General features: G+C 36.1%; 1 protein-coding gene across 1 annotated transcript; it reads left to right on the forward strand.

Annotated features, from left to right (window-relative positions):
• On the forward strand, positions 1 to 25,376 carry LOC148950045 (uncharacterized). Its single transcript, XM_089091427.1, has 3 exons — positions 1 to 83; positions 22,536 to 22,613; positions 24,984 to 25,376. The coding sequence occupies exon 3, from the start codon at positions 24,984 to 24,986 to the stop codon at positions 25,350 to 25,352; it is 369 nt and encodes a 122-aa protein (XP_088947553.1). The 5' UTR covers positions 1 to 83; positions 22,536 to 22,613; the 3' UTR covers positions 25,353 to 25,376.

Consider the following 25,376-nt stretch of genomic DNA (forward strand, 5'->3'; position numbering starts at 1 on the left):
GGCGTTTCAGAACCCTTGCATAATACGAGTAGTTGAAGTATCTATTAGATATATATTATTAGCATAAATAATCATCAAAATTAGTAAGTTTTTTTCTTCATTGAGCATTACTGCATACAAAACTTCAAATACCGTATCACAAAATTCGCCTGTTATCTGGGTAAAAACTTTGAATATAACTTTGAACTTAGAAGCTAAATTTTTTCATAACTCCCTTTGCCCATATCTGTTTTGTCACCTTTAAAACAGTTGAAATGGGCGACTTTGATATTGATTGTTTTTTTGCTCTTTTGGATTCCTAAAAAGCCTGCTTGTATTAAAAACTGGTTTTTAATAACAATTTAAAAAAATGCATTTTAAAGTTTTTTTGGCTTCTTTATAGAATATATGTCATGTAGGCTAAGGCTGAACTGCTACTTTTTTATTGCTTTTGGCTGCTCTTTTGGATATTATTCATTTTTTCTTTTGGGGATTCATTCCAAATTATAAACTCATAAATACCTAAATATCAGTCAAATTATAAACTGCATCTAAAAGGAGTAAATTTATCAAATTGAAAAAAAAACATGATGAACACTTCACATGAGAACACTTCAAATACAATGAAACAAAAAATACTTAATGGTTTATTCGGTATGAAGAAAAATGAAGTGCCAGCTATTTTCTTAGGAAAAAAATGAAAAGCTCATCCGTTTTAAATGCAATTAAATGAAATAATATGCAAACTGAAATAGCTCCAGGAAGATGTTATTTTCTTCCTAGTTCGTCACTTTTTATCCAAGCAAAATTTTAGGAGACTTAGTATCAGCTGTTGAGTTTAGGCTTTGATTTCTAAAAGGTCATAAAAATTACAAAATTTAAGAAAGCCGCAACAATAAGTTACCTGTGGTCAAAATGCTCAAAGACTCCTCTTTGATCCCCACCTAGGCTCAAAGCTTCTGCTATGGTCATATCCATGGAAATCTCCAAAGAGCTTCTTTTCAAAATAGCTTTCAAGCGTAGTTAGGGGTATTTAACCTTTTTTGCTTTTCTTCTAAGCTTTGATAAAAGTGTTATAATATTCCAAATGTTACATTTGTGCATATTTTTAGTAATCATTTGTGGGGTGATCGAATTTTTTAAACCACTGTAGATACGTAAGCTCGTTGCAACATCTAGTACCCTCAGGTCATAAGACTGTCAAAGACTCCTCCTTGAACCTCCCAAATTAAAAGCTTTTATTATGACCTGGCCTTTTAATGTAGCTTGGGCACTGCACCAAGGGTGCCATTGTCACTCGAGGGCAACGTTAGGTGGGGATGTCGATATCGCTTTCGTCACACCAATTCGTTTTAGTGTGAATCTGCCTGATACTTATGAAAGAATGTTTTCAGAGTAAACCCTTTTCACCAATAAGAAAACAACAGGTTGGATGCATATGTCCCTTTCCCTTTGGACGATAAAACTATAAGTAGAGAGGGAGGTGCTACTCCGGGACGAACACCGTGCTGCCATCTACAATTTAGTTTAATGCTGACGGGACATAATTTATTCAAGGATTATCGATTGAGTCTAATGGGGGTCAAGGTCAATCGATCTGTTGTTGTTGTTGTTTGGCCACGTGTAATGGCATGAGGGGTGATTTACATAATCGATGGGGGAATTATTGATTCACGAGCGTGGGGAATTATGAAACAATAAGGGCATAGAGTCCCTAGGGGGAAAGATTACGTAATCGCTCAATGACCTCTTTTTCCAAGATCGATTTATTTGTTGTTTCTATGCGTAATAACTCGGGGACGTAGGTTGTACATGCGCATTGAATTCTAACGGGAACAGTGTTATTGATCTAGGACTCGAGAGGGAAGTGAATTTCTGAGAACTTGATTGCGTAATCGATCGCGAATGTCATGGTGTCCAGAAATAGTATTTGTTGTTGTTGTAAGTGCACGCTCTCAGCGAATGTTATGATCCATAAATAGTATTTGTTGTTGTTTTGGTCATGTACATGCTCGAGGTGAATTTCATGGTGTCCAGAAATAGTATTTGTTGTTGTTGCTCTCGCCCAAATGTTATGACTTTCCCGGAAACAGTTAGATCACGTGTTTCCTTCTCAGCCAATCAGCGAGTCGGATACATCCTCCTTCTCAGCCAATCAGAGGGCTGGTTACATATGATTTCCCCGTTACATAACAATTCGCCATTGAGATTTCGTATATAACGGGCATGCAATGTGATTAAATTATCAGAAAGTATTTTGACACTGTGTAAACAACAATGGATAAATTTAACTCTTTAGAAGTCTTAGCAGTCGCAATTAGCAATGTAAGTTCTGTTTTTCAATATTTTTATTTTCAAAATAAAATTGTTTTCCGTGGTCACCCTCTCCTATATTCGAGTAAACCCCTCCCCCAAACCATACCCACATAATTATAATCACTGTACCACATAACATATCTTCTTTTACCCGCGAAACCTAGCCCCCCCCCACCATTGTTTTACAGCCCCAAATTCTCGCAAAAAGAAATAATTCTCTTTTCATTAAAGTTTGACTTTTCTCAATTGTAATCTTTTCTCTCACTGTGACATCCATCGCTCTGGTGTTATTAGCTCGCTCTGATTTGACACAAGACTCCAGTGCGTGGTTAAAATTAGCAGTCACCCTTTTAAAGCACTTCCTGTAACAGGTTTCTCAGATCAAAATGGGATGTTTTTCTCCTGTCAAATTAAAACGGTCTCATGCAGACAATTGCAATTTATTAAGCGCAGGCATATACAATCTCTTTTTGTTCGCATCGATGAAATCTCGTTATTTTCTAACAATATATTTAGGACATTGGCGAAAGGGGGAGGGGGCCATGCCTCAAGTCTATCGCCATCATTGTAAGGTGAAAACAAACTGTTTCTTCGTGTTAAAAGTAAGGGGGTTTAGTTTAATAAAAAGATACATTGCTTTATTATGCGTAAATTGAATAGCATTTTTACAATATCTTTCGGTGGGGGGAGGGGATATTTTTCCATGTCTTTTCTCAGGGATATTTTCCGTGGGGGTTATTTTCCTCGGGGTGTTTTTTTTCTGGAGGTGTGATAAATATACAAACTAGGCTGGCTTTTGAACGGCTCAGTGAGTCGTAATTCTCAGATTCAAAAGGACGCGATATCTTTCGATGGGGGGGGGAGGGGATATTTTTCCATGTCTTTTCTCAGGGGTTTTTTCCGTGGGGGCTATTTTCCGGGGGGTGTTTTTTTTTCTGGGGGTGTGATAAATATACAAACTAGGCCGGCTTTTTGAACGGCTCAGTGAGTCGTAATTCTCAGATTCAAAAGGACGCAATATCTTTCGGTGGGGAGAGGGGATATTTTTCCATGTCTTTTCTCAGGGTTATTTTCCTTGGGGGTTATTTTCCGTGGGCTGTTTTTTTCTGGGGGTGTGATAAATATACAAACTAGGCCGGCTTTTGAACGGTTCAGGGAGCGGTAAGGCACCGCGTCCCCCGGAGGCGCTCTCAGGCGCTGTGGGGATTGTTTTTGGGCCCCGGTCTTGTCTCCCTGTTTATGGTCCGTGGGGGGTGAATTTCAGGGTTATGTATTGTCTGTGGGTGTGGTCATTGCCAGCTCTCTTAAAAGGATATTGAAAGATAAAAAAAACCGTTAATACTTTAAATGCGTCAAACATGGCATGCTCAATACAGATTAAAACCAGAAAAGAACAGAAATGCCTAAAAATAAGAAACTAGGCTGACTTATATAGCCCGGCTTTTGAATGGTTCAGTGAGTTGTAATTCTCAGATTCAAAAAAAGGATGCAATTAGTATATTTCACGAAATTTTTTACGTTGTGCTTTCTTAGTGATAAACTAAACAAAATTATATGGATGAGGGTACTAACTTTCTTTCTGTGAAAAGGGGGCAAATTATTTTGATACTAATTTTTTCTCTTCCTTTTAAGGCCAATTATGAAGAATGTATGGCGCCGCCCGCTAAGAAAGCCAGAGATGACAAGACAGCCCCATCAGTGCCAGCCCCAATGCAGCCTGGGTTTAAGTTAAAGAGAGAGTGGACGGCTTCTTATAATATGGTGAACCATGCCGAAGCTATGCAAGATCATGAAATAGCCGACCCAGTCGCGCAAGAACATAGCGACGCCGCCCCGTCCACCCTCCAGCATGCACTACCTGGTCCTTCGGGTGTCCAAGTGCAGCCGGGATATGCAAATGTAAGTATTTTTTCCTACCTTTCTATTTATTCATTTTTCAGTCCTTTTCAATCCCAATATAAAGTTATCTCTGTGAGATATTAAGCCCTCACCCCAACCATTGTTTTAAATTTATCTCCCTCGGAGATATCTAAATGTAATTTTTTACAATGAAACCACTCTTTTCTCTGCTCCCCCCCCCCTCCCTCGGAGATATCTAAATGTAATTTTTTACATAGAAACCGCTCTTTTCTAATCCTTGCTATCGCTTCGATATTTCATAAGTGAATATTTTTAGGTAATTTCTATTAATAATCACCGCCTTTGAAAGTCAAAATGCTATTTTTTCTAACCTTTGATATTTTCACTGTTGCTATTTCTTCGCTGTTATCGCATAAGCGAATATTTTTCATGTGTAATTTCAATTAATGCTCACCATTTGAAACTCAAAATCCCCTATTTTTCACAATTGATTATCACATAGTTTCAAGAGAATGAACTGAGTGAGATTATTCACATTTATCTATTTGTCACATATGGATCCCCTAATTTGCGCAAGGGTATTTTAAAATAACTTTCAATCTTACAAAGCCTTGCCAATATTTTAGTGATGTGGAAACATTGTTGAATAAGAATTAACGGTTCTCGAATTTAATTGTACTGTTTCCCAGAGAACATGCTTGGAAATAGAACAGACACGCAATTAAAAATAATCTAGGCTCATTGGGAGTAATAGACACCCTATCCGGGGAGTAGGCAAAACGACTTATGCTGCATAACAATCCGGTTTTTTGGGGCATTAGGTAAACGGCTGGGAGCCGCGGAGCCCGGAATGCGCCGATGGGTCCGGGGGGTGCTGTGGGGGCAAGTTTAGGGAAGTGCCGGGGGGGGGGATGAGCCGCGGGTCAGGAAAGTGCCGCAGGGATGCGCCACGGGCCCGAGAAGCATCGCGGGAAGTGATGCGGGGGGCCCGAGAAGCGCCAGGGGGGGGTCCCTTCCCGCGGCCGTCCAGGGGGGGTCCCGCCCGCGGCCGGCCGGCCTTCGGCCCCGCGGTCCCCGGGGGGGGGGGACCCTATTTTTCAATTCATAATGTTCAACTGTGCTAGCAATTTCCAAGTGTGTGTGTGTATTTTATGTTGTACAAAAAGTGTTGTATAGAAAAGTGTTTAAGTTGACAAAAAGTGATGTATAGAAAAGTGTTGTTGATGATGGACAAAAAGTGTTGTTGTTGTACAGAAAAGTGTTTTTAAAGACAATAAGTGCTTATTTATATAGTGTTATCATTGCCCTGTGCTGTTCATGTTGAACAAATAGAGTTTTCATGTTGACCATGAAATTTTGTCAATTGTTCTTGTTGAACAAGTGTTATTTTTATTGTTGTGCATGTTGACTGCAAGTGTTTTCATGCAGTGTCGAAATAAATGATGCCATGTAATATTGTTTTTTGTTGTTCTTGAATAGATAGATCCATGGGGAAAACTAATGCTACTACTTATTCATTGACCAAAAATGATTTACAGTTAGTTGTAGTCAGACTGTTGCCCCCAACAGCAGCATGTATCAATTTAAAACACCCTTCAGATCGTTTCTGTGTGGTCCGTCAATGTCGGTGAAAACAACACTTTTAACTAGAATAATTCAAAATTGCGATAAAATATTTTTTGAAAAGCCGAAAAAAATCTACTATTGCTATAGTATTTGGCAGGAGTCCTATGATAAAATAAAAGCTATTGCCACAACCATACCAATACAATTCATACGAGGACATGATGTTTTCAATAGTATTGAATCGAACTCGTGGTTGATTATTGATGATTTGGCTGAATCCATTGAACAGTTCTCACAGCAAATGCTAAAACTGTTCACCGTTCGCTCCCATCATGAACACATTTCCGTTACTCTGGTTCTACACAATCTGTTTCATCAGAGCAAATGTATGCGAACCATTACATTGAATTGCACAGTGTATATCATCTATCGAGTTGTTCGTAATTCTCGTTCGCTCATAACTCTCAATAAGCAGATATATCCCGGAGCCCCAAAAGTTTTATTGTCACCATACACTCAGGTGACTAGCAAGCCCTACGGTTATATTTTGCTGGATATTAATCAGAGCACTCCCAAGGATCTACGTGTAGTCACCGACATTTTCAACAATGAAATTACAGTATATCTTCCGGTGAACAGTAGAAAAGACTCTCAGTCGCCATTATGACACTGAAGAAACTACACGAACAACGGCATCTGTTTTCCGTTTTAAGCACTTCAAAACCATTGCTTAGGAAGGCTATACTCAAACATGGGGTTGACAATGATTTCAGTAATCTAATATCTGAACTTTGTTTAAATTTAACTGAGGGCAATGTACAACTGCCAGATGGTGTTAGACAACAGAAAAAGCAACATCTTTCCACTGTACGCACATGGGCTTTTAAAAAAAAGTTAAAAAATTTTAAAACAAAACGGCTCCTTCAGGCGGGCGGTAGCTTTTTCACACTTTTACTACCGATAATTGCAGGACTTGTAAACAGTTTTCTCTAGATGGCAAAACCCTATAAATTGACACTATTTGAACTTATCCTCTCACCCATCGAACATTTTGAAGACAATCTAAGCAAATTCATTAACGATGAGAATATTGCCGATGACAAAAAACTGCTTTAACTTCAAGATGCATTGCGACGTGTGGACAAACATAAACCATATCGTGAGAGACCTGCCACCGTCGTCACTGATCCCCCTAAACATGAAACATCTCCTCAAGATTCTGCAGCAGCATCAAAGGAGAACGAATTGAATTCGATTGTATTAAAAATTGGAAACCTATTGCCATTCACCTATCGAGAACAGAGTAAAAGACTATTATCTTATCTCATGTTGGAAACTGGCGATCAAGTTCAAGTCGAGAGCACTGGGAAACTAATTATAATTCAGGGGAAAAGTTATAATCTAGTTGATTTAATCTGTGATATTGTGACTAATAGTAAAGGACTCTTATCATTTGACGATAATCTATACACCTTTCTAAATGTATCAAACTTTCCCAAAAGTCTTATTGGCAATAAGCAAATTCTAAAGAAACTAAGAGAATATAGTCCTCCAACATCACCATTTAAAAAAGAAGAAGATTCAATATTTGAAGATACTAGCAGCATCAGCACTGATTTTACAACACCTTTGGCTGCTAGTCAAAAGTGAAGACGAATTGATTCGCCCGCCAGTGTGCAAAAGGGGAGTGGACATTACACTACGTGTTTACGCTCAAAATGGTTGAAGTTCTGAAAGGTGTTTCTGAAAATATTGGTGAAGTGGGGAGTTTAAGTTCGCCCAAAACGCTTTCCAAAGTCTCCGGCACCACCACATTGAAAAAAGCAAAAGAGTATCTAGAAAATGTACCGAGTTACACACTACATCGGAATCACAGGCTTCGCGGCAAACAATATCGACAAACTAAAGCCTTTTTCCCTCTGCATATAATGCAAATGGATCTTTTAACTTTAGACGCGCTTCAACAACGTCACAATGCACCCTACAAATATATTCTAGTGGCAATCAGTATCTTTAGACGCTATGCCTATGCCAGTCCACTGCAATCAAAGAGAGGTGTTGAAGTTGCTCGGGCAATTGAAAGTATTCTTGAACAGGATTCATATAGAAAAATTCAAACGGATCGTGGTAGTGAATTTGTTAATCCCCATGTGCAAAAGGTTCTTTTGAAATATAATACAATACTTTATCATAGTCACAGCCCGATAAAGGCTGCATTGGCTGAACGATTAATAAAAACGATTCGTCTATTAATTTCAAGATATTGCACATTGAAAAATTCATCGGATTTTATTCATGATTTAGATAAAATCATGGATGTTTACAATCAACGACACTCTCTATCTCAGTCCAACTTGACCCTCCCAGAGATTCCCGATGCTTAGAATACATATGAAACTTTTCTAGGGCAGTGTATCCATACTGAAAAAGAGAAAAAGAAGAAGAAATTTAAGGTATTTAATGCTGGGCAAATTAATATTACAAAACGTATTTTTGAAAAAGGGAATTATTTGTGGAGCATCGAACTTTTTAAAGTTTCTAAAATCCTGGACACAATACCCATAACTTATCAACTGCGAGACACCAAAGATGATGAGATTCTCGGTGTCTTTTATGAATATGAATTGCAAAAAGTTAGAAACACAAGTGAAATTTATCAAATTGAAAGGATATTAAATAGTCTTACACGCCATTGTAAGAAACAGTTGCTTGTTCGCTGGCTAGGATACAACTCGGATTTTGATTCTTGGATCAGTGCTGAAGATATTAACAATGCCCATTGATTTCTATGTGACTTTCATGTCCAATGTTTCTGATCCTCTCTACAATGATTTGAATAGAAAAAGTGATTTTTGGACGAAACTCTCACCCACCATCAAATTCAACGACGGAAAGTATGAAGTGGCTCTTGTCGACTGTATTCTCAAAAATACCTATGACATCCTGAGAAAGGATTGTAAATATGAAATAAAAATTAGACCCTCTGATTGGCCGACTACACCCACAGGTGATCAAGAACAAATTCAAAAGATCAATTGGTTGGACTATCCATATATTGAATTACCCTACGAGGAACTCACCTGTATGAATGATTTATGTCGTTCCATTAATAAAAGAATTTCCGCTCGTAAAAAGGGAGCTTTTCATTTCAACTCTTCGAAGGAGGAGGGCAAGATCTACTTTAGTTCACCTATTGCCAGTGAAAAGGTTATTCTCAATGATAATCTAAAGGATGTTCTTGGCTTTAAACTCAATATAATCAATGGTAAAAGTGCCGGAAACACTAATTTCATTTTTGCTGCCTACCCACCTGCCTTCTCCACAGACACTTGTATATTTCTCTATGCATCCTTTGTGGAAACATCGAGAGTCGGTAATTCAAATGTTCCCCTCCTACGAGTTCTTGAACGAAAAACCAATCAAGAGCATATTCATCACTACAATATAAAGCATCTTCAGTATATTCCCGTAAACACTTCCTATTTGGAACTCTGTCAGTTAACACTAAGAACCGAATTGGGTGATCCAATATCAATTTCAAAAGGTTTGGCTGTGATTACATGCCATTTTCGACCCATCGTTCAACAGCAAGATGCCTAATAAAAAAGTGGTATTCAATTGTCCTGATATTGACTGCTATGTTAATACTCTTGGCCCAAGACAACATGGCAATGGAATGGACTACTACAAGGGTCGCTCGTCAATGTCTGGCTACGGTCTTGGCAGCTTGTTGGCTAAGTTCGTATGCTTTCAGTTATTACTCGTTAAAAAATATCGGGGACCGGCTGTACCAGGTATCGTAGACTCTACACGCTATTATTGTGATTTTGCTGAGGATTTTAAAAAAAGTACTTCGGAAAACTTGAGTTCTTACGAATAAACACGTTATGAGAGACTGAGTCAAAACGTCACAGGCTTATAAAGGTCAAAATAAGACGCACCACTCATCAGTCTCCACCCAGGTCGGAAAAGTAAGACATCCCTCTTGTCAAAGAATAGAAGGAAAAAGCCGACACGTGTTGTAACCATAAGCCCCAGGAAGAAAAGAATTGTTAGATCGAAACTAGATTTCTTCTCCTAAAATGTCCTACCTACCGCATAAGGATTCTCAACCTTCAATCACCGCCTCATCGAATCTAGTTAATGCTGAATATATGGATTTGAGTGTCAAGCATAGATACTATCAAGACTTTTTTACTCTACAACCCATCTCCGATAATATCCACTTTCAAATTTATTCCAATGAAGACTACTTTATGGACATGTCTTCAATATTTATAGATTTACAAATGAAAGTCCGGAAATCTGAAAATACAATGCCGATTCGGGCCGATGGAATATCCTATGAAAATTGTATATTACATAATTTATTTCGTCAAATTAGTGTCTACATCAATGGCACGCTGGTGAGCACAAGCAACAATCTCTCAAATTATACAAGCTATATGCAATTCATGCTGATGACACCCAAGTCATACAAAGAATTGAGAGGCGCCTCCAATGGATATGAATATATTACCAATACTGATAGTACAGATGCACTTAAAAATGCTACAACTAGTGAATTACATCTAGTCGGAAAAATATATTATGAAATATTTAATATACCCCAATGGCTGCCATCCAATGTTAAAGCGGATATAAAATTGACGCTTCCACCATCTAATTTCATATTGAGAAAGGAACTTGGTGCCAATCCTGATGTACGTCTCTCCCTCACCTCAGCACTACTTGATGTACGTAAACAGCAGGTCATGAGTTCTGTTGCTTTGGCCGTGGAAAAACTGAGAACCAATGGCAACAATATTAAACTACTTGTTCCTCATACAATCACCAATCAACGTCATATTGCAATGGGCTCACGCACCTTCACCAATTCATCCTTTATAAATGGTGAAATCCCTTCGACATTGGCGTTGGCCTTTGTAAAAAGCGCCAGTGCAATAGGATCATGGACTGAATGTCCACATAAATTCGAGATGTTTGGACTTTCATCTCTTGTGTGCAAAGTAAACGGCATCCCACTCTACAATCTATCTATCCTATAGAACATTGTATGAGTTGACCATGCAAACCCTAGATCATGATTCGCAACTATTTGAAAATGGTATAACCGAAGATATGTTTGCTAAAACACATGGTATCATTGTACTGGATTTGTCGGGTACACAGGATATGAGTATGGTACGTACGGGGAGTGTGCATTTAGAGTGTACATTTGCCGACCCATTGGCTGAGAGTATTGCACTAATCTCACTAAATCAATATGAAACCTATTGGGAAATCACTCCCGAAGGCAGTGTTCTACTAGACTTGGCGCCATGAACACCAGTCAAATAATCAATGTATTTAATATGGACCCCTACATGTCCCAGTACAAATCCTATTGTCTACCCTCAGACTTTCTTGGAAAAATTCAAAGCGTCAACAATACCTTTATTATTGTTAACAGCAGTCCGTCGACTGTTCTGACGAGTCAGTGTCGGTGCATATATCAAATGATGAAAACAATTGAATTTTCTGACCTTTTTTGCCTAACCTACATAGTTTATATGCCTCCCATCAGCAGCTACATCGAAAGATGCACAACTACTCCTATTCAAAATCTAAAAAGAGTACAGTATCTGACGACTAAAAGATGCGGCTTCCATGCACTACTATATTTTGTGTTCTGATGCTGCGGCTATACTTACAAGCAGTTTCTCCACATTTATAGTGACAATCCCCGTCTGAACGACTTTCTAGTGGAAAATATCCTCTCAGGCCTATATAGTATTGATTTCAGTGCCCTAAGAGTAAAGTGCTTAAAAATGTTTTTGAATTTGTTTATTAATAAAATGTATATATACACAACAATGTCTTTAAATCTACACTTTTATATTTCTTCATCTTCGATGTATAGGCAACTGTCGTAAACCACTAATTTCGATAAATCATTTGGATTCACTATATATTGTTATCTTGATTGACTGTAAAGTCAGGGTCATATTTTCTACAGTACAATGTAACTCCACTCTTGTCACATCTCTTTGTATAGTCAATTATACTATTTGCATTCATATTATGAAATTCAAGAGTTTCAATCTGTTTATTTGAAGCAATATCACATACAATGTTTTCAAATGGTGAATCAAATTCGGTAACTGCCAAATAAAAATCCCTTGGTTTATAGTCATAGTAGGCAGTGTCATCACAGCGATGACGTAGAAACCAGATTGTCTTGTTACCCCAACAGTTGAATCGTAGACCAGATTCCTCTTCCCAGAATAATTTAAATCTGTGACGATACCAATCTCGTAGAAATAAACTAAAATCACGTTTGGGATTCTTTCCAATCATAGCGGGGTAAGTATTCTCCCACTGATCACATTTATCATAGTGACAATTGGAGCACAGGTGCCCTCTAGGATGAGAGTCACACACCTCCTCAAGACCTGAATTACATCCTTTAATTTGTACTGCATAGCCTCTATGTAATTTACAAGGATTTCATAATTTACACTTTTCACTATAGTCATCAATACTTGTACAATTCTCACATTGATTCCAACTGCCAAGAGTGTACATGCACAATGGACATATATAGAACATTTTTTGGTTTCCGATGTCAACTCATTCAGAGCTAAAACGAAACTGATCCTCTTCGTTCGATAAATTCAACGAGATGAAAATGGTGGGAGAGAGGAGTAACTCTGTAACGTTACCTCTTTCGAATGATGGGGGAGCCATCTACATTGAATCCATTGGCAATGTTTTCAAAAGTATATCCACAATATGATTCTGTCTTGTTCCAATTAATATATCAATAAATTGACTATAAGCATTTGAATCAAATTTTAAAAGTTTCATACAATAGTCCAATGGAGGAGAATCACTCCTCATTATATTGTCAAGTGTTCCCTCACAAGAGAATATCCTGCGTTTAAGAGATAACTCGAGAAAATCATCATCCAAAATCAAATGTTTTTCCATAAACACTAGATTTTGATCTAATTCTCTCTTTCTCAAATTTATTCATTTTTCAATCCTTTCACTCTGACTGCTGACTCTAGACTGACCCTGATTCGTTAGCCCTAACCAGAAAAGAAAGGGAACATTTTCGATTTCGAAAAAATTTTATTGAATAATTACAACAACAATATCAATAATACAGAGCATGTACAATTGGCGGTACTGTTTTTTGTCTTCAATATGTTTCACTAATGCACTTAAAGCACATTGAAGTCTCTTCACATGTGCTATACCAACTTTTGCAGCGAAGCATAATTGATTTTCCATTTTAAATTTGATCAAGGATATCATATATCTTGCATATACTGCATCCCATTCCAGACAAAGCCGCGATCCTTTCGTAATTTCCACCGCAATGTTTGGTGCTCTTGTAATATTATCATCAACTCCACTATCATCTTCTAATAGTGTAAACATTCCACTCATCGCCATCAACACAAATATATATCCAAATGAGTAAAGTCAAAACTTTTCTTCTTCTCACTCCTTTGAATTCTATTCACAGACTAATAAAACTATAGCAAAAATCCCGTTCTTTATATTCCCACCGTCGCTACTATGTAAACAAAGCCCTCTGATTGGCTGAGAAGGAGGATGTATCCGACTCGCTGATTGGCTGAGAAGGAAACACGTGATCTAACTGTTTCCGGGAAAGTCATAACATTTGGGCGAGAGCAACAACAACAAATACTATTTCTAGACACCATGAAATTCACCTCGAGCATGTACATGACCAAAACAACAACAAATACTATTTCTGGATCATAACATTCGCTGAGAGCGTGCACTTACAACAACAACAAATACTATTTCTGGACACCATGACATTCGCGAACGATTACGCAATCAAGTTCTCGGAAATTCACTTCCCTCTCGAGTCCTAGATCAATAACACTGTTCCCGTTAGAATTCAATGCGCATGTGCAACCTACGTCCCGGAGTTATTGCGCATAGAAACAACAAATAAATCAATCTTGGAAAAAGAGGTCATTGAGCGATTACGTAATCCTTCTCCCTAGGGACTCTATGACCTTATTGTTTCATAATTCCCCAACGCTCGTGAATCAATAATCTCACCATCGATTATGTAAATCATTCCTCCGGCCATTACACGTGGCCAAACAACAACAACAACAGATCGATTGACCTTGACCCCTATTAGACTCGATCGATAATCCTTGAATAAATTATGTCCCGTCAGCATTAAACTAAATTGTAGATGGCAGCACGGTGTTCGTCCCGGAGTAGCACCTCCCCCTCTACTACTACTATACAAGTGCTGTATCAAGTATAACTCACGAAAATCTTGTTAATTTTTGTCAACTTTTCAACTGTTTGGCACCCCTGCTTTCAATAAAAAAATTAAGGTACTATCAGTTAAGTATAATAACTCCCTATATCCCCCCCCCTGGATACCATATTGATAGGATACCGTATTTGCTTTAAATAAAAAAAAATTTAACTTATTGGCATCCCTGCTTTAAAAAAAAATCGAGGCATGATCATTTAAATATGGTAGCTCACTGTCCCCCCCCCCTCTGGATACCACCTTGATAGGATGTCACCTCTGCTTTAAATTAAAAAATAAACATTAACTTTTGGCATCCCTGCTTTCAATTAAGAATTTCGAGATATTATCATTTAATTGTAATACCTCCCTACCCCCCCCCCTTCTGGATACCACCTTGATAGGATACCGTATCAGCTTTAAATTAGAAAATTAATTTACTTAATAATTAACTAGGTGACTGACTATATGCTTCCAACAAACACGCAAAATAACCTTAAACAGATTAGTGTTCCTTGAAAAAAAAATTGAGAGTATGAGTAAAGAGGTACAAAGACAACAACAAAATATCGAAATTATTCAGATATACCTCAAATTATTGGAAAACTGAGTCATAGATTCGCCGTGGCATTCAATAAGATCCAAAGAATCTAATTAAAAGGGAGCACACACAGAAGCAAAATTAGGCCAGTAGCCTATGAGAAATCGCAAAATACCCAATACAATGAACAAGTCCCGGGCCCGGGGTCTATCAAAATATTTCAATGGTTTCCCAGCGAATTTGATATCATTTTCTGTTGTCTCCAATTTAAATGAAAAAATTATTATCTTTTTGGCATCCCTGCTTTCAATAAAAAAAATGAGGTATTATCATTCAAAAATGGTAGCCGCCTATCCCCCCCTATAGGCAATAATTTACAATTTACTTATGAATCATATTTTTCGGGTAACTTCTGTTTCAATCTTTAATTACCCAACCTTGTACATAGCTTAGTCTAAAGATAAATTTTGTCTCAATCCAAGTTTTTTTTTTGGGTGGAGGGGGGGGGGTAAATATATTTCAAAAAAAACATTATATTTTATATAAGGCGTTCAACAGTTTAGCGTTAAACATTAAGTAATTTTTATCTAAAAACAGCAAAAAAAAAAAAAAATGTGCAAACTTACAATTCAACTGCAGAAACAATTTGTTGGCTGTCAATTTCAAAATCCAACTGAAGGCTAAAGCTGTATAGTAGTGAATGAATTTTATAATTCTATTCAACTTGAAAATAAAATTATTGACTACGGATGATGTAAGAAATAGCGATTAGGAAACTGCATTCGAATTGATTTAATAAAGACTCATTTCATAAAGACGATCCTTTTTTTTGTCAACATATGAAGAACTGTGTATATTGCAATATTTGCAGTTGCATATTGCATCTGTCTGGTTTTTATGCAAAGTAACAAAAGAGACGAACATTAACGAACAAGAGAGTAGTGAAGAATTATGTTATGCAAAGTAATATTTGTCAGGGAAAGTCGCTGGTGATAAATCGCTACGGGTGGCTCGGTGATTGCGTTATTTTCGGGGTTTCAGGGAATCAATTTTTTTTCGGGGTGACGCATAGATTTTCGCGGAAATACCCGAAAATTCGGGGATAGTGCAAGCCCTGCTTGATTTCTAATCAGGAAAATCGAAATACTAAACCACACGAGAAGGAAAAGCTCCGACTTAGCGGTTGACGCAATAAAGAATTGCCGCAAAATTAATTTAAAGTCGACCGAACGCCGTCGCCTCTGTCGGCGGAGTTGCGACCCTTTGGCGGCGGTCGACCGGGCCTCTCATCGGCGGCGTTCTGCAGATCCACCGGCGCGGCGCCGGGGTCTAACTGCACCACAGTTTATAGACAGTAAGCTTATCGCAGATCATTTCTGGTCTTCGGTCTCGGTGCGAACAAAAAGCTCCTCCCACTTATTTCTGCCTTAGCGGATTAGTCTGTTTTCGTCAATCACAGAGAATTGGTTACCAAGTGCATTATTCGTAATTGCGAAAGCAGAAAAAAAGTTGGTGATCCAGCCAATCGGTTTGCAAGTGTCCCATCTCACATGTATAAATTAATTTATATACAAATTATGACTTAATCTATTATTTACCTGAACTCAACTTATCGGCCTATGTAGGATTTTATAAAAAAAGGGGGCCGGGGGGGGGGGTTGATGAAATTTGTCAAAATAAGGAATTTGTTTTTCTTCTAATAACTGGGGGGAATGGTGTAAGAGTTTCAGCGGTGGACCAAGCACTTTTTTAGGGGGGGGGGGGCGCAAAATATGGTGTAACCACAAAAATGAAGTATTGCCACGTTTAAATGAATCAAAATTTCGTTAATTAGGTAAATTAAACAAATTTAGACTACTTTACAGGGGGTAACCCTCGCCCCCCCCCTCTGGATCCGCAACTGAATAGTTTATCATTTTTTTTTTCACGTGATGATATTTATTTTCTCAGATAATAATCTCAGGTCATAATCAAATGTCATCGCTTTATGGCATTGTTCAAATAAAACTTATTTTTTACTTGATTATCGTCGTAAATTTATTCCTTGTCTTTCTTTTCATTCTTAAACCAATGTTATATTTACCTTTTGCATTATTACAGCCCACTATATATACATTTATATAAATTTATATGCAGTGTTACAGCCATACTAATTATTCTCCTTTCCTTTTTTATTCTTTAATAATAATTTCTGGTCGTTTTGAGTTTGAATTATTGTAGGCTTCTATTTCTACTGATCTTAAGTTTAATATGGCCTTTACTTTTCTTTAAAAAAAACTTTCTTTTTCGTAAAGTTTTCGTAGTATATATATATATATATATATATATATATATATATATATATATATATATATATATATATATATATATATATATATATATATATATATATATATATATATATATATATATATATATATATATATATATATATATATATATATATATATATATATATATATATATATATATATATATATATATTATATATATTTATATTTATATCGGCGCGTACAAACAGCTCCTCTCGTTTGATCTGCCATCAGCGGTCCAATTACCCTGGAACACATATTATGGCAGAAACTTTCTCAAAATGCCTTTGAAACCAACTTGAGACTTCGAAACCTATTTTTAATTCCTAAAAACATCTAATAATAACATTACACCACTAACTACCGGTTTTCATGTATGTATTGGAATAAATTAATTTAAAATTAGTTTCTTCAAAATTAGTGTTCCAACGTTGAAGCCAAGTTTCGCGTCCAAGAGAAATCTGACTTGTCTACCCGTGAAAAGATCTGACTTCGCTTATGTTTATATCTGCCAAAACGTTCTCCGGAGCACTCGCACCCCGGTCCGGGTTTTTATAATGGGTGAGATAGAGAATGATCATACTGCTAATTATATAAACTGTGAACTGCACATACTATTTAGATTATATACAATCAATCTTATCCTGTAGATTCAAAAACCTAACTTTACGTGCTTTTGTTAAAGCAAATGCCTGTAATGTCATTGTATGAAAGCTTGAAGCCATATCACGTTCTATGAGGATTATGCTCTATAGTGCCATACGATCGGCGCCCATTACAAACCAGCACCAGGGGCAGGCTATCCCCTTGCCCACTACAGGAGCGTAGTTTGCCATGGGGCAGGGGGCATCTGCTCGTCCCAGATCTTGGTTTACCCTCAAGACTCCAATCCCCCCCCCCCCATTTGAAATTTAGTTTCTTCAAAAATCTTGTCAAAACTATACGATAAGCCTAGATAATTCAAGCATCAACAGAAACCGGTCATTTTCTTTAGTATGTCTTTACCATCATGGTATTATAAGGCTCATTTTTCAATTTTCATTGTAATTTTCACTTTGGGAAATTGGCTCAAAATTTGTCCCCCTTTCCCAAGGATTTTGATGATATTAAGCCACTGTCCCCCTAGACCCGTTTCTGAAATTAGACATAAAAGCTAAATCTTACGCAAGGAAATTCGAACATGGAAATAAATCAAAGGAGTGGAATTCTCCACCAGCTCAGAGAAAAGAAAAAAAAATATCAATTTTGTACTTTTCATAATTTTCCTGTCACATCTCAAGTTAAAGGTAAATATTTGCACAAAATTGCCTTCAATTTTGTTGACAGTTTAGACCCTTATTCCGTTTGAAACTTTCAATTTGTCACCATTAACAAGAGACATTGTCACATTTTTAAGTAGGAAACCATGAAACAGCATTTTTGTTTAATCTTGCTTATCACAATCATGCCATAAAGCTGCAACATTATGGCTAGACTGCCTGAACATCACCTACCCCCTTGAGATAAATATAGTCGTATCGGAAAAAGAAAATCCGAGAAAAAAGCCTAATTCCTCTCATGTATGACCTTGTCTCTTCATTCTCAGTTTTGAATTTCTGATTATGGAGAATTCAAGTTCATATCCATGATTTTGTTCCTGTTTTTTTTTTGGGTGGGGGGCTTATATATTCTTTTTTACGAACCAGAAATTTTGTTTATATACATTTTTGTCATGTTTTTACGAGTTGGATAAACAATTTTTTTAGGGGGGAGGGGGGGGGGTTCAAAGCCCAAAACTCCCTTGGATTTGACCCGGAGAGTAGCTTATTAAGGAATTTTTTTTCATAATCCGGATTGTCTTTGACAGTCCAAAATTTCAGCAATCTTATTGCCAAAAGACATAACATTTTGATAAAAAAAAAATTGAGCGTTTAAATCAGTTACCTCAGTTTTGTTTACCTCCCCTCTCTTTCCTATTTGAAAGCACCTGAATAACAAATAACTTATCAAATACAGAAAGGTTCTAATTTTTGCAAATACCATTCAAATTTTGAACGTTCATAAATTTGTTTTATTTAAGTTTCTTCTTTAGATATTTGTAATCACGGCCACTGCAGTAGCTGTAACCTAGTAAAGAGTAAACCCGAGTCCACAGCAGCCGAAATAAAAAAAAAAATGGGTTTTCAAAGAAACTGCCTCTTTAAGAATATTTCCCATGGATCACTATGTTAAAAATAGTTATTTTCAAACTCGACTGAACACTAATTTCTAATTACGAGAAGAATTTGGGGAATTACGAAAATAGCCTAAAAGACTTAAACAGTATTTATAATTAAAACAAAAGCCCCACATTGAACCTGCCATTGTTGAACACTTGAGGCATACAGTCCCCCGCTTTATAAAACAAGGAAATTCACATTTCCACACAGGTAGCACTGATTTATCTTTTTTTCAGGGGTGAACGTGCTGAGCCAGTGGTTCAAAATTATCAGGAGGAAGCTCATTTGAACAGAAATGAAAAAAAAAATCTAGTGACCTTTTTTAAAAAAAAACGAAATCGATCGTGCCACAGCAACGTGCTGAGATAGCTAATAGGTTTTGGTACTGGTGCATTATACCTAACACAGCGCTATAGACTGTCAAAGGAATGCAGACATGGAGACCCGTAAAACGGTTATTTGCTATCGAAATTGATCGCAAAGCGTGGAATACTATATTTTCTCATTTTCACATGGGGTCCCAATCTAGCCCATGTCCATCGCTTAGCAAAAACTCAGAGTTTGCGATCTAAATTGATCACAAAGCGTGGTTTCTCATTGAATTTACGATATTTAAACTGTTGTTTATGGGGTTTAGGGGGGGGGGAGGAACATAGCTAGGTCAGGTTACATTTTTAATATATGCTATACTTTACCCCCCACCCCCTAAAGTGCAAATATATAGCCCAAATTTTTTTCTAAACTATTATATATTCATACTATTAGTCCATCGTGTGAACCATGGAAAAACACTTTTTAACAAGAACATCACGAATATTGTGCCCTTTTTTGTAATTATGTCATTAAAAGAATAAAAAACCACTGATATATCCAGGATCTAATATCATTGTATATTAAATAGTCAGTCTACTTTCATTAGTTCCTTTCAGTAATATCGTTTTTATGGTGATGTTTTTTGTTGATGTTTCGAAAAATAAACACTAAACTATTCAAAATAAATATCGTTTTCAATAAAACTCAAATGAAACTCAAGCTGTGCAGAAGGTTTGAGAAGAAGGGGAGGAAGATATTAAAGATTTATTTGTAAACCTTTACTGGCCACGTGTTATTTCTATTCGTTTTGAATTCGAATTACAACATGGATTTACTTCTGCCTGTCTCAGTTTTTCGTAAATCAAGTGATGAAGGTATACGCCGTATTTTGTTCAATTTTAACAGCTTTCAAACATAATGAAGGACAGGGTAGGGGAGTTTATTCTTGCATGGTGAAGATAATCTTGTTCATCTGTCCAACTTGAATGTCATTGAGATACTTAACCACCTTTGGTAGTTAAATCCGTCGATTATTAGTATCTACGGTAGTAATCCGTAGTAGTATGGTTCCGTAAGTCTAGCCCTTCTTTGCCCCGAAGCACAAATCCGTGGGCACGTAAGAGGACAGGGCATCTAAAATTATAATATCAATAATTATCAGGGCAATGTAGAAAGCTTGTCTAATTTTCCTTTTAAGATGACAAAAACGTGTAGTAGTGACGTGTCTCGTTTAAACCTACTTATATTGATTTCACTTTCATTCCCTCTGCTTCTTAAACGAGAAGGGGGGGGGGGCTTTAGAACATGTCAATTTAAGACTCATGTGTGCAGGTAGATCCGTAATCAGTAATCCGTAGTAGTAAATCCGAATAATTCCATTTTACAATAAGCATACATTTTTATATTTGCCCATAGCCCCCTCCCCTTAAATGTCTATGTGTGGGAAATGTAATTAATTCGTGTTTGCATAAAAAATAAAAACATTGGGACAATATCTTTTCAAAATTTCTCCTAAAAAAACTGCAAAAATAATACCTACTTGCCAAACGGTTGTTGCATGAATAACAAGGTTGATTAACAAGATTGATCCTAAATACACACATCTTGTTTGCGGCTATTTGCAGTTTTACGGCTATTTACATAATTTAGCATAAAGAGCAAGGTATTGACTACGAGGCAAACCCTGTCTATATACGTAATAATTTCTGTTCTTTTTAAGTTTTAATGTTGCTCCTTACTTTCAGTTGAAAAATCTTGTTTTTTTTTTATTTAATACAAGTAAAAGTGGAGTGAAGAAACTGAATGTTTACATTTTTTTTAATTATTTTCTAGCCTGATTCTTACCATTTATTAAATATTTATATTTTTTGTTATGTTTTATCAAATATTATGAATGAATATATCAAAATATTAATCTGATTTTAAATAAAATTAATTACTATAAAAAAATTAAAATAAAAAATATGTATAACACATTTGGTCTAAAGAGCTATTAAATGAAAAATATTCAATTAAATAGTTGAATACTTAGCAAAAGACCAATAAATGGCTCCAAATTCGTAATGTCAGACTCGGACAGAATCTGGTTGAGCATGACCGACCTTGCTGTTCAACACTGAGTGTTAAAATTCTGTAAATCTTTTTTATCTTTTTACCTCGGTGGCAAACCCATTGAAATCTGTTTTGACATTTTAGAAAAAATTGGAAAAACTTTGCTTCCACTTATTCTGCATCCACTTCCCAAAAATACGTCACTGGCCAAAATGAGCAACAGATTTTTACAACTAACTGGTCATTGACTCTCCAACTAGCTGGTCATTTTCGAATTTTTAGATTTTCCCTCTGCTTTTCTCACATACTTTTTTTTCTCACATCTCTTTTTTTTTCTCTGAGGTCACGTAATGCCTACAGTATATTTTAATTCTCTAACAAAAGTCAAAGTGGAATAAAGCGCACGTCTGTCAAAGCAAAATTAGTTTTTGCAGCTATTCAAAAATATTAATAAGTTATAAAATATAAAGGAACAACGTTGAACAAATTATAAATGTAACGAAGGACATAATTCAATTTTGGATCCGATCCTACGTGATCAGAAATGAAAATATAGTATGGTTCTCTCACTACCCCAACTTCAACATGTTTCCCTAAATTTCCTTAAAAATACTACGTTCTTTGAAATCTGAATTTGTGAGATTTCGGAGGGCCTAATTTTCTTTCGGGGACACCCCTAAATTTGGGGGAGGGGGGGGTAATATAAGATAAGATTTATTCATAGAGCATTAAACAGAAAATAAATACACGGAACTAATCCCCATAAAGGCTCCATGGCCTTTATGGAGATTAGAAAATCGTATATAACTTTTGCCCCCCCCTATTGAAAAGTTTCTGCTCATACCCATGTACATACCATGTGTATACGTACTTTGAATATCAGTGAAAGTAGCAATTAAAAGGAAAAAGCATTATTTTAACTTTCACCGATTTCATCCCCTCGTATTAGACAGGCTGGGTAAAACCCTGCTTGACAAGATGGTAGTAATGTAGAACAATTTATTGCGGACAATTTGTGAATGTTAAAATTGAGGTAAGTTGTACAGTTGTGTAACTACCTGTTAATTGGACTAGAAATAAGATTATAATCCTTATTTTAGGGCTATATATACACAGTCGCAAAGTATAATTTATGTCAGTTGTACTTAAGATTTGGACTAAGAAAAGCTAAAACTAAGGTAACATTAATTTCCATTCTTCTTTATTCAATGTGGTTACAATATTTATTATATTTATTCATAATTCGTGCACACAAAACAAATATAATTTATTTATAATGTAATTTAATTATATAATGAATTATATCCACGTTCGTTTTGTTGAAATTTGTCTATATTCATTCATATTTATTCATTTATGTTCATTATATTAATAAGCCAAAGAATTTATATATCAAATTCTGATTTTGTTTTCAGTAATTGGGCCGAACTTCAACTGGCTAGGTATCCAAAAAGTGGGAATCAGGGATTTTTTTCAGAGAATAATTATTAGGTATTGCACTTTATTTCTTTTTTTCTAGGTAAAGGTACAGGTTATAATTTTCCGACTTTTCCTGATTTTTCTGGAACTCGGAGGGTTAGGACTCTTTTTTAAAACCAGTTGTCTGTTTGAGGTGCTCGATGAAGATAAACGTTTATACCCTTTTGTGCGTTCAAAAAAATACCCTTTTCCAAGCCTTTTGCATTAATCTTCTTATATTTGGAACTTGATGAGACAAAATACCTAGCTTTACTCAACGAACACTAAATTCCATTGAGAACTTTCCCATTGGTTGATTCTATTCGCTGGGTTTCCTATTGGTTGCAACAGAAAATGTGCAAATCCAAACACAAATTTTATCAAATTAGTTTATGATAATGACCACCAAAGGTACAATTAAGAAAAAATAATCAAAGTAAGATTATGTATAGCTACTATATATCTAGAAGAGGTTCCTTTTAAGAACCCCAGTAGCAGCTCATCGTTAATGCCACTAAACATATCTCCCCTTAAATGCATAAGTTCACAGTCTATTGTTGGTAAGCATTGTTGGTAAGTTCGCATTCTATTTGAGAAATTTAAATCCCTCCAACTTGTTAATAGAGGTACACACTATGTACGTAACTAAATTCGGGGAGGCCAATGGGTATGGAGATAGGGGACATTTGCCCCATTGATTAAAAAAATATATTTTTTGGCATTTTCAATAAAAACAAAGAGGCAAAAAATGAAAGTGCCTTTATAGAAAATGAAAACACCCTTTTTTGTGTCCTCCTTAAAAAAAAGTATTGAAAAAAAATCCATGGTGCCTCTTCATTTTCTTGCGTTTGTGTCACTAACCTGAATCCAAATCCTAATGTGCCTAACTAGCAACTTCAACTTAAAATAATATTCTTCACGAAAAGTTTCTTTAACACTTCTATCAAAAACCTGTATGTAATGGCCATTTCTTACCCGGGCATCATTTTATTTAATATTTTCATAGTTAGACAATTGGCTATTATCTAACTAGTCAGCTGATATAGTCAGTCGTAAAGAATGTGCTAGCCTAACCCCTAAGCAATTTCTCCAGTGTTAGGGAAAATTGGAAAAAATTAATTCAATGAAAAGAGCAATTCGTTTTTAAATCACACAAGAATATTTAAAACACAAAAATTAAAATCAGGTAGGCACCGTTGCAGTCTTTTAATGTTGTCCCCCCGTTTTATACGGCCACTTTTCTTAAGGGAGAGGGGGCATAATCAGAAAAAAGTTTATAATTAGCATAATTAGGAAAAAAGTTTAGGCCAATATTTTTCAATTTTCTCAGGAGGAGTAGGCTCTTCGGACCATGCTCATTTGGGCCATGGGGCATTTTTGATTTGATCTCGAACAAAAAAAAAAGAAGAAAAGAATTGGCTTTTAATTTGGAATATAAACTGTTTTATAACATTGTTTCATAAGCTTCTCTAGCTTTCTACCTTGCTTTTTGGCCAGAGAGGCACCGTTCTAATTTTGGTTTTAGGGAGAAATATAGGCTATAAGCTAGTTGATTCCCTCATTCCAACTTCACCTACCTCAACTTTTTGTTTGTAATATTTTTCAAGCTCATGCTCGATTTTCTAAAAGAATATTCTGATAAAACAATATAATATTTAAGATAATTTAGGATAGTAAAATGCGATTTCATCCTTCAGTTTGTTTATTTTTTTAGTCTATTCAGTTTAACTAAATTTATTGCTTATAATAAAATCACACATTTCTAGCCTAGTATTTTCAATTTTTCTTGGAACAGGAGTCCTTCAGGCAGATCTTTAAAGTTTGGGATTTTAGAATAGTAGGATAAGTAATATACTGAAACACAATGTTTCAATAAAAAAAAAATCAAAAAAAATCTGTTTTCAATTTTTGTCCTTACTCCTAAGTTTCTAGACTCCTACTAGACTCCTTCTTTTAAATCTTCGGGTTGTACCTAAAACCTATCAATCTAATAATAATAATAATAAAATGCTAAAAATGATTAGTTAAAAAATTGAGGTGGATTTTAAATTTTTTCGTACGAATTACGGACTGATTGCTTTCTGTTTCAGATGAAAGTTGCAATTGTTTTATTCTGTCTCTTTGCCCATCTGATGGCACAAGAAGTTCAAGAGAAAGGGGAAGTCACTACCCAATACCCATTAGAAGACGCTGATGATACTGATCTTACTGCCGAATCCTCAAAACATCACAAAATGCATCATTACAAAGGATACAGCCACTATACTCCAACAAACTATGGCTACCCTCTACCTCATCACAGTGCCTCATATTATCCCATGCTCAACCAGCATGTAATGCCAGTTTACGGACGTCCAGTCTATAACCACAGAGTTTATCAGCCATCTTACCACAAGGCACATCCAATCCACGCAATGAAAATGTACAAAAAAGCCATGCACAAGGGAATCTATGGATGATCCATTTTTTGACATGTATTTATT

Source organism: Artemia sp. Qi Xiang Cuo, chromosome 7 (genome assembly GCF_049724085.1).
Source record: "Artemia sp. Qi Xiang Cuo chromosome 7, ASM4972408v1, whole genome shotgun sequence".
Classification (NCBI taxonomy): domain Eukaryota; kingdom Metazoa; phylum Arthropoda; class Branchiopoda; order Anostraca; family Artemiidae; genus Artemia; species Artemia sp. Qi Xiang Cuo.